Source organism: Pyxicephalus adspersus, chromosome 9, assembly GCF_032062135.1.
Source record: "Pyxicephalus adspersus chromosome 9, UCB_Pads_2.0, whole genome shotgun sequence".
In the NCBI taxonomy this organism is placed as follows: domain Eukaryota; kingdom Metazoa; phylum Chordata; class Amphibia; order Anura; family Pyxicephalidae; genus Pyxicephalus; species Pyxicephalus adspersus.
In genome coordinates this window covers 1,780,717-1,798,853 of record NC_092866.1, presented here as the reverse complement: position 1 = coordinate 1,798,853, position 18,137 = coordinate 1,780,717, and the positions used below count along the sequence as shown (strand labels likewise).

The 18,137-nt window shown below is 42.6% G+C and overlaps 1 protein-coding gene across 2 annotated transcripts in view; it reads right to left on the bottom strand.

Moving 5' to 3' along the window:
* Positions 1 to 1,338: 1,338 nt before the first annotated feature.
* Positions 1,339 to 18,137, bottom strand: part of CA5A (carbonic anhydrase 5A) — an 18,454-nt gene continuing 1,655 nt past the window's right edge. The window contains exons 1-7 of one of the 2 annotated variants that reach the window (XM_072421630.1): positions 13,927 to 14,154; positions 10,869 to 11,066; positions 8,831 to 8,949; positions 8,340 to 8,435; positions 8,194 to 8,256; positions 4,773 to 4,928; positions 1,339 to 4,453 (exon numbers count right to left, since the gene is read on the bottom strand). In XM_072421630.1, coding sequence (XP_072277731.1) covers positions 4,271 to 4,453; positions 4,773 to 4,928; positions 8,194 to 8,256; positions 8,340 to 8,435; positions 8,831 to 8,949; positions 10,869 to 11,066; positions 13,927 to 14,131 — 1,020 coding nt within the window. In that variant the 5' untranslated portion in view covers positions 14,132 to 14,154 and the 3' untranslated portion in view covers positions 1,339 to 4,270. Of the gene's footprint in view, positions 4,454 to 4,772; positions 4,929 to 8,193; positions 8,257 to 8,339; positions 8,436 to 8,830; positions 8,950 to 10,868; positions 11,067 to 13,926; positions 14,155 to 18,137 lie in introns of those variants that run through there. The other variant, XM_072421631.1, reaches the window with a different exon arrangement.

The window sequence follows — 18,137 nt, the reverse complement described above, 5'->3', positions numbered from 1 at the left end:
CAAAAAGAATGATTTTGCATTTCATCACACAGGTAAAGTCTGTAATCCCCATCAGGAATCCTGAGAAACGCAACGGATTGAAAAGGTGACAACCAGCATTTTATTCTAGGTCGATCGGTTCTGGTTACATTCACTTATATGTAATCTTCTGTTCCAAGTCCGATCCATGTGCGGTCATATTCCCTCTTCTGACTTGTAGTTCTCGTATGAATATTCTACAAGCTCAACACACTGGGACTCATTTACCAAAAGATTTTACAGTGTTCATGATGAATTATCATTGAGCAAGGAATAGTTTACTTCGCTTACTGAATACTTTTACTTACTTTTATACTTACTCAATACTTTTCTTTGCACGGGATTGGATGGCTGAAATCCATAAAGCTTCCTCTCATTCAGACTTTATGTAAACCCAAATTGTACTGATACCACTCCCATTCAACTGTATTGGGGCGATTGGAAAGCGCTTTGTGCGGGTTTTGCATTGTGGCCGTCTCCTGGAAGTGACTTGTTGCTTCTGGCCCTATGGTTGCTTTTCCTCCCCTGGAGAAAAACTGCGCTGCCACCATAAAATGCCAGTCCCCTGAACACATTTGTGACCACTGGTCTGGTTTGCCGTTTCTGGGCACATTGGTGATCTTTGTACCTGGGGGCGGCTAACCATGCTGGTTTTTACTCCAAAATAGCTAATGAAAGCCAAATGTGTGGGGAGCCCAGAACAGTTTTTATTGATTCTGTTACTAAGTATTTTACATTTACCTGGACTTATTCTGTAAGTTGGAGACCTGGACCGAGGGGATGAAATGTCATCTACATCACAAAACAAACCCAGATACTAGATATGCCATGACCCGGATAAATGAGAACCTTTACAGATGATCCAACATCAGAAAAATCCTCCCCTAGCCGCTCTCTCCACTCCTCCAATGACCTACTAATGACTTCCTCACTCATAACCTCATCACATGCACGGCTCCAAGACTTTTCTAGAGCTGCCCCGACTCTCTGGAATTGTCTTCCTCCTCCTATTCGGCTTGCTCCTACTTTCTGCTCATTTAAAAGAGCCCCAAGACCCAACGCTTCACCCTCACCTCCCTGTCTTCTTCTGTCTCCTAAACCCTCACCCACCATTCCATATTCCCCTCCTATTGTGTGATACTTCCCCCACCTCCTAGATTGTAAGCTCTTTGGGCCAGGGTCCTCTCCTCCTCCTGTGTCACTGTCTGTATCTGTCTGTTATTTGAAACCCCTATTTATTGTACAGCACTGCGTAATACGTTGGCGCTATATATATCATGTTTATAAATAATTAAAAAAAAAAAAAAAAGACACATAAGCTGATTATAACTGCAACAGCTTTATATAGAATTTCAAAAGTTTAATCATTACAGCATTTCTATGTAAATAAAACGTTTTACAAATTTACAGTTAATTGTATTTAATATGTAACCAAAGACCAACACTAACAAAAACCATTTCATCGTATTGTAAAAGATTAATAAAATTCAGTGAAATGATGGCATGGTGCAAGCACAGAACGTAATAAGTGTAGAATCCTCATTCATACACGGGTTACATAAGGCACAAAAGCACAAAGTCATATAAAAAACAAACACAAAGTACACAATAAAAGTCTACAATGTATATAAACAACAAATGGAATAAAATGAACCATTAAAGTGTGCCAGTGGCGTACACAATGGCAGATATGTTGTTCCCCCAGAGACAATTCTGCTTTACTTATTCCTCAGTGATGGGAGCAGCGACTTTCTGTGAGTAAATATTGAATGCCCATAAAAAAGTGCCAACATCCAACTCTATGCACCCAGCTAAAATAAATCATTTTGTAAAGTAAAAAAAAGTATCAAAAACTTGTGCAGCCTTAATGAATCTCAAATGATGAAGAAGTAGAAAAGGTTGTAAAAGTAAAAGAAGCAGTAACTGTATATAATACCATATTCTCCCCAGAAGTAATATTAAAATAAATGGAAAGGAAGCTGTAGGCCGGGTGGTGGCCCCTGTATTGTGACCCAACCAAAAACAGCCGCATGGTTACTGAAAAGTGCTGGGTGGTGCACCCAGCTAAAAGGGTCTGGGGAGAACACTGCGACAAGACACATAGATTATCTCCACAATCCACAAATGTGCAAAAAATGGACAGCAATCTAAGCAGCTATTCAGTTTGTACTGAAAAAAAAAAAAAAAATAATACAAACTTTTAGAATTCTAACATCACCTCCAAAGTGAACTTCCCCCATCCTCATACAGTCACCTATACTACGAAGCTGCAGCTCCAGGGCAGTGAGGGACTGATGGTCAGATAGAGTTCACCAGCTCTGCCTGAACACCTAACTTTTCAGCTTTAATCATGTGACCAGTGCCTTGGCATCTGATCACCTGACCGGCTGCAGAGAGAGCAATGGTCTCCAAGTACTGAAAGCACCAATTAGAAAAAGGTGGAGGAATGCTGTCAGGCTCAGTCTCCACTGCTTTTTCATGAATCTCTTTGAATGCGGTTGTTTAAAGTAAACCTAGCACCCTAGAAGCTTTCCATTGAAAGCAGATTGGGAGTTTCTATTGATGTTGCTGCATTGCTTTGCAACATGTTCAGTTGGTATAAAAGAATTCCTGTGCTTTTATAAAAAATAACGTAAACACATTCTGATGCAGGCTGTATGTTGGAGTAAAAAAGCAAGTGAAGACCAAGCCTTCAGTTATATATCTGTTTTAAAGCAGAACTCCAGCCAAAAAAACATTTAGCATTATAAAGATGGAAACGTCTTTTATTGTCTTGTTGGAATGTACTTAGGTGACCCTTATAAAGCGGTAAGCTCTGCTCATACTCCTATATGCTGTGCCCTGCACAGTTACCAGGATTAAATGATAACCATTAATCAGACGTACATTGCATAGTACATAGGCAAAGAGTACTTCCAGAGCAGCCAATGAGATTTCAGCTTACCGTAGTCTGACCGATACCAACCAATAACAATCTATCTTTCAGACAATGGACAATGCTCTTTGCCTCGTGTAATATGCTGTTTACTTTCTATTGCTCCACACTTCCTGTTTCAGGAAGACCGGTGACCGGATGTTGGCTGTTTGCCTAGATTTAGTTAACCACAGATGAAGATTTCATTAGAAGTGATGTGAAAGTATAAAGAAATCCGGCATAAAATGTTGTGCGTATTATGCGTAAAGTAACCCTGCGCCCATGTGGGCAAAGCAACAGGTTTACTGTAATGGCAGCCTCACATTTCCTTATTTTGCATTACATTTCCTCAGATTCCAGGTTACACCCTACACTCCCTGATTTCAGGTTGCACCAGGTACTTCCGGGTATGAAGGAGCATGTGGCTCTTCCCTTCCCCCCTATGACAGCACTGGTGATTGGTCACTAAAGCACCCAGTGATGCCACATGGCAAATCCTTAGCTCTGTGTGAGCTTTAAATCCTATGGCTTCCTCCTTGTAAATGGAGCAGAATAAAGGAGGGATACACATGGGCAGCTGCCTTGGCTTATGGTGGACTTCTGCCTATGTCCTCTATAGAAATGAAGGCGGAAAGTTTATATTATAAATGCACATTAATAAATTTGACAAGTCAGCAAACACACCAACAACCAAACCAGAATGGAAAAAAAAAAATAGTATGCATTATTATAAAAGGCTATTGAACTAAAATGGGGATTTGGGCAGCTCACAGCACTAATGGATTATGGGGGTAATCCTAATGAACAGAACCCAAACCACCCCCAGTGATCCACACCAATCTTTTTAAAGATCTGCACTGCAGCTACAGTCCATCGCTCAGATCCCTATTGTGCTTTTCCTTTTAAATCCACAGCAACGGTGAAACTCCATCCACAATGAGACCTAGTGAGGTAGGAACGTCGCCTAATAACCATCACTAGCCCAACAACTTGGTAGTATCACCACAGACCACCCTAAACATCCCAAGTCATGTGACCAGATACAAATTATTCGCCAACCTAAAATTAGATCACTTAGAACCATTTCTCTGCTCTCAGAGAATAAAAGAAAAGTGAAATATTAATCCCAAAGTGCTTGGTAAAACAATGTATAGTAAAAGCGTCCTATAAAATGACCCCATCTATGGCCGTGTTGGATGATACGGTCACACTCGGTATCACTACATAAATATCGGGAAGCATGTGGCCTATTGGATTTGCCGGGTTGTGCTGCTTTAGAACGGAAAGGTTCGGGTCTCACACCGGTCTCGTGAATATTCCCAGTCCTAGGCAAGGCGTTTACACTGACTGCTGGCGTTGCGATTTAGTGTCTTCCTTTTTGAATTCGGACAATTTGAGCGCAGGCTGGAAGGTGGAATGGACGGTGCGGTTCATTAGCGGCTGGAGAGGACGGAAGTTGTCCACCATGTTTTTCTCATCTTCCCCCACGGAGCTGTAGAGGAGACTGCGAAACACGGCCAGCTGTATTGGGGGAACCAAAGAGGTAATAAATGGGAAGCCTTTTTATTATTAATATTAATATTATTAATAAACAGGATTTATATAGCACCAACATATTACGCAGCGCTGTACATTAAATAAGCCTTAAAGGCAAACACATACATGGTTCAATATTATTCCTGCAGTTTAACCTGCACAGGGAGATGCCATTTTAAAAAGCCAGGATCGCACCACCCGTCACTTTCTCACAGAGACAAAAAAATGAACACGCCTCCGTCACATTTCTGTGGGGGACAGGTCAGGTCACCGGAGGTCACAAGAATTTCTGGAGACAAGTTACCTGACTGTGGTCGACTTCAATGGGTTTCTTCATGATAATCCAGGTCACGGACTCGGTCAGCGGAGGTGTGGTCAAAGACCCGGCGTACGTCCAGTAATCATTGCAGGTTGGCAGAAAGCAAGAAGGGTCGAAATAATTGAATTCTGTAAGTGAGTCCTAAAACAAAAAAACCTGGTGTAAACATTCATTTTCTTGTGTATGATAATTACCTCAGTCCAAAATCTCTGCATTCCATCCCCTGGAGCCTTATTCTGTCTATAGCACTCCAGCGTCTATCGCATATCAGTGCTCCAGACCGGCTTCCTGACAATGGCAGACCATGCAATGTGCACAGCTGGGTGCAGGTATACCCAGGAGTAGAGAGACACTGGAGATAGAGATGGGGACAGTGTGTTGTCACCCTATAACAGGAGATAATTATGAGAATTTCAGAATGATATGAGATTTATTTGATTAGGTTTATACACAGATATTTAAACAAATGAAATAGATTCCCTCGGGACCTCGGATTGTATGCAAAACCTTGCTAGAAATATAGCAGCCTGCAGAGAGATCAAAGGAAATTTTTAGCATTACCACATAGACGCATCTCTTTTTTATTATTATTATTATTATTATTACACAGTATTTATATAGTGCCATCATATCACGCAGCGCTGTACAAAGTCCATAGTCGTGTCACTAACTGCCCCGCAAAGAAGCTCACAATCTAATGTCCCTATCTAGGTCATATGTCATTAATGAAGTCTAAGGTCAATTTTAGGGGGAAGTCAATTAACCTAACTGCATGTTTTTGGGATGTGGGAGGTAACCAGAGTCCCCGGAGGAAACCCACGCAGACACAGGGAGAACCTGCAAACTCCATGCTGATAGAGTCCTGGCCGAAACTTGAACCTGGGACCCAGCACTGCAAAGGCCACAGTGCTAACCCCTGAGCCACCTAGCGCTTCAATTCCAAACGTATCAATACGCATTACCACCAACTCTGAGAAACAGGAACCACGAAAACTGGACTGATTAGTATTGGCGAAAACAGGCGAGATCTGGACATTCTCATTGTCCACAGCCCTGAGAGGTTAGGAGATCAAAGGATCCAAGATCTAACAGAACCGCAACTGTTGTGGCTGGAGGACCCTAATATTACACCTTGCTGTTTCCAGACAACTTCGATATAAATAAAATAAGCACAATATCAAAGATCTAAATAAATGTAAATCCAGATCTGCAAGGACATCTACATCCATCCACTAGATGAGGGTTTCCCAAACTTTTTACTATGGGGAGGGGACCCTTAAAATAACTTTCAGGTCTTCATGGCCCCCCTTTAATAATTACTATAATACTATAATTAGTATATTAGTGTGGTGGTCATTGGGAAGAATTCCTTCTACATTGCTGGCCATTGGGAAGAATACAGATAGCCAAAAAATCATTGGTGTCACTTAATCTGACCTGGGAGGCACAAACTGATCATTGCCCTGGAAACCCTGTTTGGGAATCACTGCTATCAAATATAAGCAGAAGGAGCAGAATTAGGTGTTTAGAAAAAAAATCCAAAATACTAAAATGTCACATTTTACAGCTTCCCAATAGTGGCTGCAGTTCTTCCTATTAATATCATTAAACAGTATTTATATAGCGCCAACATATGACGCAGTGCTGTACAATAAATAGGGGTTGCAAATGACAGGCAAATACAGACACAGGAGGAGGAGAGGACCCTGCCCCGAAGAGCTTACAATCTAGGAGGTGGGTGAAGTATCACACAATAGGAGGGGGGATATGGAATGGTGGGAAGTAGTGAAGGATTAGGAGACAGAAAAAGACGGGTAGATGAGGCGTTGGGTTTTAAATGAGCAGAAAGTAGGAGCAAGCCGAATAAGACGAGGAGACCATTCCAGAGAGTCGGGGCAGCTCTAAAAAAAAAATCTTAGAGCCGTGCGTGTGATGAGGTTATGAGTGAGGAAGTCATTAGTAGGTCATTGGAGAAGCGATGAGAGTAGAATTCCTTGCATCCAGCAACAGGTGCAGACTCTAATCTGCAAAAACCTCTGAAGAACATCGGTCCTCCATAAGTCCAAAACACGCCAACATGCACAGCTTGGTGTGTTTTTTTAATGACTGGGCGCCTTTAAATAATAAGCAAACATGCACGGACATCAGAGTATTAGCAGATCAAACAAAAAGAAAGAATTCACTCTTAATAAACAATGCTTTTTTGTTTCATGAATCACCTGAACCATTTAATGGTCTTTTCCTGAAATCTTTTTTAAGAACCGGTAAAAACATTCCCATTAAGGTGTAAATACAATTAGGAGTCACCGAATATTTGTGTTGGCAAATTGGACCGCTCAGGAAACATAAAAGCAGCAGGCGAGGCTCTGCTGGAGGGGGAAACATAAAGACTTAAGAACCTAAAAAAAAAGTTCCAGCGGAAGGAAAATCTTTTATTCAGTGAAGTTCTCCAAATAATCTGCTTACAGCGAATAGACAAAGAACTTCAAAGTGGTAACAAACATTCCCAGAATGCTAAATGCTCACAGAAGAATATAGTAGATCACTGGGAAGAAAACATGGAGATATTTCATGGATATATAAAGAAACTGTGCAAGGAATGCCATGGCGGATCTGGAAAGCGACAATGCTGCAGCTGCACAGAATTGCTCATTGCATCACATTGTGTCTTTGTGTACTTTGCTTTGGGCTGCAATCCACATATATGCATGCAAGAAAGGGCAGGCTGCATTTCACAGAATACCAGTGCATGTCACTGCAGTGCAATGGTATGAATGAATGTCTGTACATACACCTAGCAGATTACAGGACACAGTAGTGGAAATAAATGTTTCAATATAATGGGATCATTTGCAACAATGTATCCTTAGATATTCTCAGCAGATCTGTGGTAGTGTGGGGACCTCTAGTGGCCAAATCTGGACATATAGAATTCTGATAAGAAAGCAAGGGCTCTGCTGTGCACATTATGAAGGGTCCCCAACATCCCCACTTTATTTTTATCATGCAGAATTTACCAGGAGAAACACAATAATGGACAGAAACAAATTCTGGCACTATGGCAGAAAAAAAATTCAATGGTGAAATATCCAATAGAAGCTGGAGGTCAGTTTAGACCACCATATTATGACTATTACTAGAAAAGTTTTGGTGGCTCTATAGTTTATACCCTGAAATGGAATGGTCATTCCTAAATTTTCTATAAACACTAGAAAGACAAATCATAGTTTGTGGTTTCAAACTTTAGTAATGAAACTCCCCTTGTAGATACCAGCTTCAGAATTTATGTAGATCTAACAAATTACAAAGTAAATAGATGGGCCAATGGGAATTATACCAGGCAGACTTCCCACTTCCAGAGAGATTTCTGGTTTGGCCAGCTCAGGATTTGCAGAAGAACATTTACCTTATATCTGACTGATGGTAGTATGTCCACCAACTTCTGCAGCTTGGAGTGGTGCTGACCAACCTGCAAAAACAATGAAATTAAACATTCATCTGCAACAACAACAACACATTCACAAATCAACATTCAGAAGAGTTTCTACCTACTTTCAGGAACACTCCGATCACTGCCAGACCGTTATCCTCCATGATGGCCTCCTCAAAGCTTCGATACTTGGTGCAGTTCCAATGCACAAGGTGCAACTGAAAAGATCAGAAACTTTAGTTTATTTCATACAAATTCTGAATATGACCTTAAAGATTAAGTTTATCTGCTTACATTTGTCCCCCCCCCCATCATCACTTATTATTATTTATTATATAATATTAGTATTGTGTCATCATTGGGTCTCTATGAAATTGCAGGGGGACTGGCCGGGTGCTGTACACAGCTAAGATGAGACCTTTAAAGAGAAACAAAAAACGCCAAAATCCCCTTCAACTTTCTTATTGGTTCCAATGCATTTCAACAAAATTTCAAAATTTTGCCAAAATTTTCAGGAATTTTACTTCTAATTTCCTTCCAGTAAAAGTGAATCTTTCTTTTAATAAGACATTTATTGCAGCATACAAGACATGTATGTAGGAGATAAGCTGACCTCGGCTGGGAACACCTTGCTGTCCACCGTGTGCTCGGAGCCCCAGTCATTGTTTGCCCCCCAGTGGAAGTGGAACTGTTTCAGCCTGTAGGGGTTTTCCAGGGGTCCGCCGCAAACCACTAGAGAAAAGAACAAGTATTGTATCAGTGAGGGGAATACAGAATGAGATCCTCCAAGAATGACCAACTTACTCCAGGATCCCGAAATAGATTACAATTACTGATTTACACATATATGTATAATGAGCGCTGCTGTATGCTGGGTGACACCAGCCAATCACAAGAATGAGATCCTTATATATATATATATATATATATATATATATATATATATATATATATATATATAAGGGGGAGGGTTGTGGCCATACACGGGGGGTAAGATTTACATTTCTCCAGCACTTCTTTTCATGGGAATATACCAAGCTCATAAATCTTTCTTCTAGAAAATTCTAATTTCCAAATTCATGGAAAGGTCATGTGACCCATGCAGCCATCTCTGTATATCCCGGATGATGTGAGAGGACGCCGGCTGTTTACACAACACGCAACATGCAGATTACATATCAGAGAGATGATGAAATTCACAGAACGCATGTTATCAGTGGTAAATATTGGGCGTCACGTGGAGGATGTGTGACACTCATTCAGAAGGACATTGGCATGGAACTCAGGAGAATTGTTTTTTTTTAATAGCATTTTAAAGTAAAATAATAAATACATAAATATATAAAACATCAATTTTATATGATAAACTAATCCATGCAGATCTATAAAAACACAGAGGTATTAGTTGTACTCCCCCCTAGTTGCCCTCACTTTTTTTGGGAATGGGCCATGGACACACAGACATGGGTTGTTTCAGCACCACGGCTAGTACCATGCCCCCTCTTCTGTTTTATGACTACACCCCTGGAGGGCACAAACCGAGCCCAATCCAGATCTGCTGAATTGTACAGAAAGTGGGGGAAGAGTAAGCAGAAGGTTGAGATAGTCAGCCTGCTGCTCCTTTATTGATCAATGCACGGATTGAGGTTCTGGCTGAGCTCAGACGTCATAGTCTGGTTTGTATGAATCCCAGCACCAAGGAAATTTGTAGCACAGCCCATCACAGTGCAGCACGCAAGACCCAGAATCTCCAATCCCATGCAGCCACCATTGGCCACGGTGCATTAGTGATCTGCCCCAGCTTAGTCCAGTATTGCAGCAGCAACTTCCTCCATCCACAAATCACCTGGAATTATTTTTTTGGAGTCCTAGGAAATTATGCAGTGGGGCCCTCAAATGCATTCTAGCTCCCCACACCCCCAGCTATTCTGTCCCTTGGAGGGAGGTGGGGGTCCTGGCCAAATGCCCAGCTTGCCCCTCCCGTACATCGGCCCTGTGTACAGCCGGCCTGCTTGGTATTTCCATCAGGGATATAAAGAGTTAAAATTAAAGTAACCGGTGTGATAACTCTGCAGCCCCCAGGTGATGGGAAGAGAACACGGAGCTGATCACACCTTGCACATGTGATCACGCCTCGCACACACGGTCTCAGGTTTTACCATGTTGACTCCCCGCGCTGACCTCCAGCTTTTAATAACTCGTATTCTGAGTATTTCACGTACAATCATTATTTGTAGGAGATAACGCAGCACGCCTGGCCGCTCATATCTGATCTTTAACATGCACAAATAATCCCTGGCGTGTTACAATGTACAGCAACAGGACCACTGCTTAGAAAAGCTGTCCAGTGACTTTGCTAGGCCAATATGTCAGTCTGCTGCACGCAGGGGGGAGCATTTCCTCAGTCTCAGAAAATTTCACTACCTGAGGGAATGTCAATACCCTAGAACAGCCTTCTCAATTGAGTAACCAGTTCCTGACTGTGCTGGCCCAGCTTCTTCACAACTTCCATGTAGATTTAGCAATCAGGGAAGAAGTGTCACTGGACACTAATCATAACCAGGATGGCGGCACCCAGCAGGCTTTTTGGATGTTTACACAATGGGGGATTACCCAGCCCACAAACCAAAATTTATACAGCTGCACCTTACCTGACTTGTTGGTGGAGTCATCAAACTCCACCAGGAAGGAGTAGCCGTTATTCCACACATGGAGGCAGGTGTTGGGGTCATACAGGGTCTTGATGGGGGTGAGCTGGGGGTGGAAGACGCTGTCCCGTACACGAATATCGATAGGAGACTGGCGGGCACCTCCGGGGATATCCAGCGGTCCCTTCCACAATGGGTGCACTGCAGAACAATAGAGAGGATTAGAGCGCATGGAGCGATGACTTCTATTGAGGAAATATAACCAATTCATCTTTGGTTGTGTTCAGAGTCAGGAAGCATTGTAACCCCAGTCAGGTTTTTATAGTTGTCCCAGGCAAAAGTGATTTTTCATTAAACTGAAACATGAACACTAGGATCACGCAGAGGAAAAGACCCCCAGCAAAAAGTGCCCCCGCCGCCTTTTCTTGAATCCCACCCCCACCCTACACTGACTGGGGGGGGGGGGGGGGTGACATCACTATCTTGGTCACAGGATGCCCAATTGTTGGCCCCAAGACCATCACAGGTGATCCGGTAAGTATGTGTGTGTGTGTGGGGGGGTGGCTCTCTAAGTAAATTCCCATTTATTCTGCCAGGAAGGACCATGCTCAGGCATCTCCGGTTATAGGGTGACAACCAGGTGCAAAAGGGGCCCCTGGACCTTCCCATCAGCCAACTGGGGCCCCAAGTCAGTTCTGCACAGGTGCCCACTATCAGCTAAGTCTGCAACTGGTGACAACACTCTATCCCCATCTTCCAGTTGTGCTCCTGTGTTGTCACCCTATCACATACCCCCGGTGGGGACCATAAGTGGCTCTGCAGACCCGGGAATGAGTGCATACAGACAGGAAGTGTCCGGAGGCAGCACTAATTCATGACCGGGCTGTGTGACAATGAATACATTTCATCATTTATTTTATCAGAATGTGATCACTCCATAAAACCTCCACCAACTAAATAACAGTTTGAGTTCTAACACTTCTGGGGTCTATTCACAAATGCATTCACCTAAGATTCACACATTGGGCCAATAGAAAAGGTTTGAAATGTGGGTGAAAAAAAAGTAGATTCTTTATGCCTTGCAAATCTAATACCAGCAGATTTGAGTGCTAATAGCCCTTTGCAGCAATCTCAGCTCTGATCTCTTCTAACACCTCTGACACAAAGAAGTCTCTGTAATTAGGGGGGGGGGTTTGTTTGGCAACTTTGCCCTACTTCAAAAAACCCAGATGATTATCAGACATGAAAAACACTCAGCAATGCCGCATATACAGAGGTGAGAGTTCAGAGAACGCTGTGTACCTGCAGGAATGGCACACACAGAAGCAGTAGCGCCATGTAAACATTTCTCAGAAGGGCTGGGGAACAGTAAACAACGCCAAGAGGAGCTGGAATGCCGCCTGGGGCGAGTGCAGCACAATAATGGATCCCGCAGGGGGAGAATGGCTTGGGAAGATTATTATCTCTTTTATATGAACAATAACAGATAAAAATATTACAAAGTATCAATTCCTATAAACATTCATTGTGGGGTGATCACATGACACCCAGGAGATGGGAAGATTAGGGGGCACCCCCAGGATTGGCGGGATCTTTACACAACCAGGCAGGAAACAGCCAAAAACAAAACCTAAAGATTTTATTCAGATGGAAACCCAAAGTATTTTAGGGGTTCAAAGTAACCCCCCCCCCCCAATCTTTAGCAAGGCTACATAATACATTGTATATAGGATACGACTGTAATGGGGGAAATCTTCCAAGAGGGGACGCTGTTCCAGGGACAGGTGTTAGGGGAGATTTCCACTCTTCCTGTTGTGATTTCACCATTACAGGAGACACATCAACCTGTCCAATCTGCATCTTACCCCGGCTTACCAGAGCTCCAATCAGAAACCAATGCCAGGGGCAATTCATTTATTAGGGGACAAGACGCCGCTTTCCAATCAAAGTTCTGATAAGCCGGGGTAAAAATAATGCCGCTTCAACCAGATCTACAGAGGAGCATAAATCAGAGGAGGCTTCCCGGGCTCAGTGGGCACAACTTTGTATTCAGATTCTTATTTCTAAAAGTGAGGCAGACTTGCTGCAGCTTCTGATGTACACTGTCAGAAGATCACAGTGTGCGGTGAAGTCAGAGTAGGTAAAATCAGTCCAGGAGAGGACCCAGCACAACTATGCAAGGGTCTGGAGGACAGATTACTATTAAATTATTATTAAACAGGATTTATATAGCGCCAACATATTACGCAGCGCTGTACAATAAATAGGGGTTACAAATGACAGACAGTGACACAGGAGGAGGAGCCTGCCCTGAAGAGCTTACAATCTAGGAGGATCCAAGTTTCTCATCCACCACCAGCATTTATTTTATTATTATTAAACAGGATTTATATGGCACCAACATATTATGCAGCATTGTACATTAAATGTATTTCCACCTCTTTGCTCTGCACCAGCTTCCTATAGTGACAACGCTGGATCAATGTGTGTCACCCCAGCTGCCTGTGGTCTCCAGCAGGGAAGGGTGTCACAAGGTATCGACACAAGAAAGGAATTGATAGACAAGGACAGCGCGTTGTCACCTTGTAAGAGAAGTGCCTGAACCAGGACATTCATGGCAGGATCCATTTCAATACGACTGGAAATGACAAACTTACAAGCTGAGGGTTTTATGAGATTTTACCGATTTGGGTTTACAAGGACTTTCTGTGTTTTTGTCCCCAGTTGACATTTTTGAATTGCACAAGAACCAATAAACAGAAGTTACAAGAGGAGAGGAGACAGGTGGGGCCGATGTGTCACTGCCAATCTCACAGCCTGCCAACCACAATGCCAACAGCAGGAATCTAAAGGACTGATTTTATACACACAGCACACCATCATATACAAAGAGGACCTGTCTATAGCTTAACAAGTCAGTGACATTGTCTAGGCTGAGATGTCATCAGTCTGCTGCAGGCAGGAAGAGGCATTTCCTCAGTCTCTTTTCCCTTAGTGATCAGCATGAAACATTTGTAACAAGGTGAAAGGCCACCCTCTGTATACAGATTGCAATACTCACACTCCACATTCCTCAGCTTGTAGGAGCAGGCAGAGATGTTGCACAGCCTGGCAGGCACAGTGCTGGGGGCCCATGTTCTCGGGGTCCATGTTTTGGGGCCCTTAGCACCCCATGCAGGGCCCAGCACCTGAGTGAGGGGCCCCCTGCAGGCTTTCACAAGCATTTTGTTGTCACTTCTACACCGAGCAAAGCAGCTGCTGAGCATAACACCCTTTTGCCCCGCCCAGCAACACGTGTTCACAACTAGCAGCCAATCATAGAAGCCATCTAAGTCGAGGCGTGGACAGCATAGTTATTGTGTATACTTTGTGCTAGCCAATCAGAGCTTGTTTACTGGCCACACCTCTCCTAGTACTCCAGTGCACGACCACACCTGGATTTAAAGGGCCAGTCAGCATAAATGACATTTTTACAGATGGGGTTGTTATCTCTGAGAATAATTAAAGGGGTGGGAATATATGCAGAGATGATGACTGCCCATGAGAATTTCCACTGCACTGTCTCAAAATAAACATTTAAAAATAACAAAAACATAAAAGAAAAAAAACAAAAACATTGGAAAATAAAGCAAATTCCACATTTCCCATCCCCTCATACATTAGTAATTCCATTGGGCGATAAGGGTGGAAAAATCCTACTGAGAGCCATTCCTGACATTTAGAAGTTGTCTTCACTTTATTAGAAACATTTCCTCTGTTGTCACCTGTAGAGGAAGACACATTGACCAATCGTTGCTTGACAGATGCCACAACCCCTCCCCTGAATAAATGCTGCTGTCTGTGTCCTATTAGGAAGAGTTTCTTATCACTTCCTGTCCATGTGACACCCTGCCAGGAAATAAGGGTAACTTTCCACAGGCGGACACAGCAGTGACAAACTAACAAAGGCCACAAGTTTTCTATAACCTGACCAAAACTAAAGGTTTTGGCAGTATTTGGACTTTAGGTAAACCATAATATGTCATACATTGCAGTCCTAAGTTACTGGCTGCATTATTTTCCTTCTTCAGGTGTTTTTTTCCTTAATATTCATCTAATGATCCTGCCAGTAACACTCACTTCCTGCACGCGGATGACAACACTTCCTCAATGTACTGTATTAGGAGCTCAGCCAACACAGCATTCAGCAAACATCTCCCTGCAGTTCCTTTACCTGTACAGAGGGGGCAGCCCTTGTGACTGGCTACAAAGTTACAGTATTGCTGTCTGATCACTGGGAGGAGAGGAGACTGGGAAAAGGCTTCCTCCTACCTGCAGCAGACTGATGACATCATCCCAACATAGGCAAAGTTACTGACTGCATATTGATAAAAGTTGGAGGTTTTCTGGACAGTGATTGCTGTATATTGGTATACGAGGTATAAATCTTTTTCTTTAGTGTTTTTCTAACTTTATCTGCACCGGCTCTTTAAATGTCTCCCTATGATTCATCCAGGACGCAATGTTTGCTGCACCCTGAGGGCATCTATGCCAAGGCAGGCACCACACCCAGTGCCGGCATGTGTTCCCAGCTCATGCCCAGATGTGGTTTCCACAGCGACCAACCCAAACCGCGCCTTGGTGCTCTCACATAGCCAAACAAGGAGACGGCTCATTGGCAGGAAAGGAAGTGTGGTCATGTGACTGCACATTATGTAATATTCATCTCCTAAAATTGATACTTTTCATTTATTGTGCAAAGTTACAGATTCACTGCAACCAATTATTTTCATTGGATGAAGTGGGAAAGAGTTCCGGTTTCTGAGAGAGCTTTCTTTTTGCTGTGACACCATCAGGGAGATTTTCTCCACTTCCTGCGTCTGTGACACCACAACATAAAATAAGAAAAACATTGTCAAAAGTTCTATGATTCTCTGTCGTTTTCTGTCCTGGCAGAAAGGAGAAAATCACCATCTCGGGAGCAATAAAACCCTGGCAGAGGTTCTGACAATTCCCCTATTTTGAATGGGTTGAAGCAGATAGGAGGAAAGACCAGGGTGACAGGAAGATCATTGTGCTGCTTCTCCATTCACTATCCAATCACAAGCTGGGGATAACTTGGGCTTACAAGAAGTGGTGTAATTGATGCTGAGTATCAGACTGAGGACATCTAGTGGCAGAAAATGGTATTGCAGTGGAAATCTCTGAAGGTAAATATTACAGTGAAAGCTGGTTTTGTTATTTTATTTTTTTGTTATTTCTGGCTGCAGTAATCTGACCCAGTGCAGCTCCAACAAACACCGCTGACTGGGCTTTTTCAGAGAACTCCGCAGTGGGGGTGTCAGGACCTATGGCGGTACAGCCTGAGGGCCACACAAAATAGGTAAACATTCAAGGCTGCGCTGCACGGATTCTATACATAGGTGAACCCTGACCTGCATTACACATGGACGAGCCATGCCGGAGTTCTGTGTAACAGCAACTGATTGGGGTCTATTTATAAAATGTTTTCACTCAAGATTCACCCAACTCAAAATTTACATAGTTTTCACATTAGATGCAAATAGAGAAAGAAATGTAAAACTTGATTGAGATGTTTTCTAAATGTGAAAGAAAGTTGAGTGAACCTTCAGTGAAAAGAGTCATAACTAGAACTCGTAAACTTAGAAGATGAGGCTGAAAATGACAATTGTATTGAAAGCAAAACATTTTCTATATATATATTGACAGCTGATGATATGCAAATTTAGACTTTTTCTGCAAAAGTCAAGTTTGGCCCCTCCCAGTGCTGCCTGCCGCAATAAAAATTGTCCCTTTAAAGCGATGGGCAGCCTCATTGACCAATAAGAAGTGTTGGAAGGGGTGGGGCCAAGTATTACTCTTACTATATTCATTTTAATAAACTGATATGCATTGGGCTCCGTTTATAAAACAAGGAATATAACATTCCCTCATACATTCCCTGGTGTGAATTAATTACTGAAATACATAGATCCGGGAAGGTTTAAGGGAATGTGGAATTCCCTGTTTTATAAAGAGAATTTTCTTGCATACCACCCTCCTCTCTGCCATGCTGGGTGAATTCATCAAGGGAAAATAACTGGAGGCTTTTTTGATTGGACAGTTGTTTGGAAAAAAACAAAACAGGAAGTTAGGAGTAATTTCCTCTCTGGGGACACAGACAGCAATAAACACCCGAGAGAGGTTCTAGGATTCAGGATTGAATTTGTCGGTAAACCTCTCCTCTGTAAATATTATTCTGCAGGTATTTGGGTGCTGCACAGATTTTTGGAAATATCAGATCAGCCATCGCTCTGTTATTTGAAGTTTATTTCCGCTTTGAATGAACGTCTCCATTTATCGTCCTGTACCCAGGGTGAGTCACGGGGGGACAATGAGTCACAGCCGCCGAATTCCACTTCAAGAAAAACAACTTTCCCTCAAACTTTACAGAGAACCTGAAAACATTTCCTAATATTTGGGATGAGCAACAAAATTCACCCAACATTTCGGGGAGAATCTGGGACGCTTTTTTGGTAGAACGCATTGCAGCCAGAGGGAATCCAAAGCTGTATGTAAAACCAAAATGTATTTTTCCCAATCTTTGTTTTACTTTTCTATTATTTTCTTACATTTTCTGTAGATCAGCACATCTGTCAGCCAATACACAAGAAAAGCTTTAATAACTCCCAATGAAGATACAAAACCTAATAACTTGTTATCCCAGAATTCCAGGAACAGGAAAACCGCTGACAGCTGACAAAAATAAGTCAAAATTATTTCCAGCTCATTGGAGTCTCGTTCTTTGTAATGATTATTTTCCAGAAATGTTATTGGTGCATTGGATGGTTTGCACACAGAACGCTGAAAGCTGAAAAGTGGAATCGTTCGCAATCAACCAATTGGACCAACGTTTGTTTGGGTTGTATAAAAAAAATACAAAATTTATCACCATTCACTCATCTACAATTTCTATACAAAATATCGTCATGTGTATGCTGAATATTCCTAAAATGTCAGTGTGTGACTAGCCTGAGCCTTTGGCACCATGGGGGCTAAACTATAGAGCCACATTTGGTACTTGATGTGTGGCCCTAAGACACCAGAAGACAGGAGTGGGTTGTAATTGCAGTAAACTCCTTCAGTCTTATGTCTCTAGTCTATGAATGTCATCTAAGAAAATGTTCTACGACCGTCTCCTGTACTATATCTGGAGTCTCTGACCGTCTCCCGTACAATGTCTGCAGTCTCTGACCGTCTCCTGTACAATGTCTGCAGTCTCTGACCGTCTCC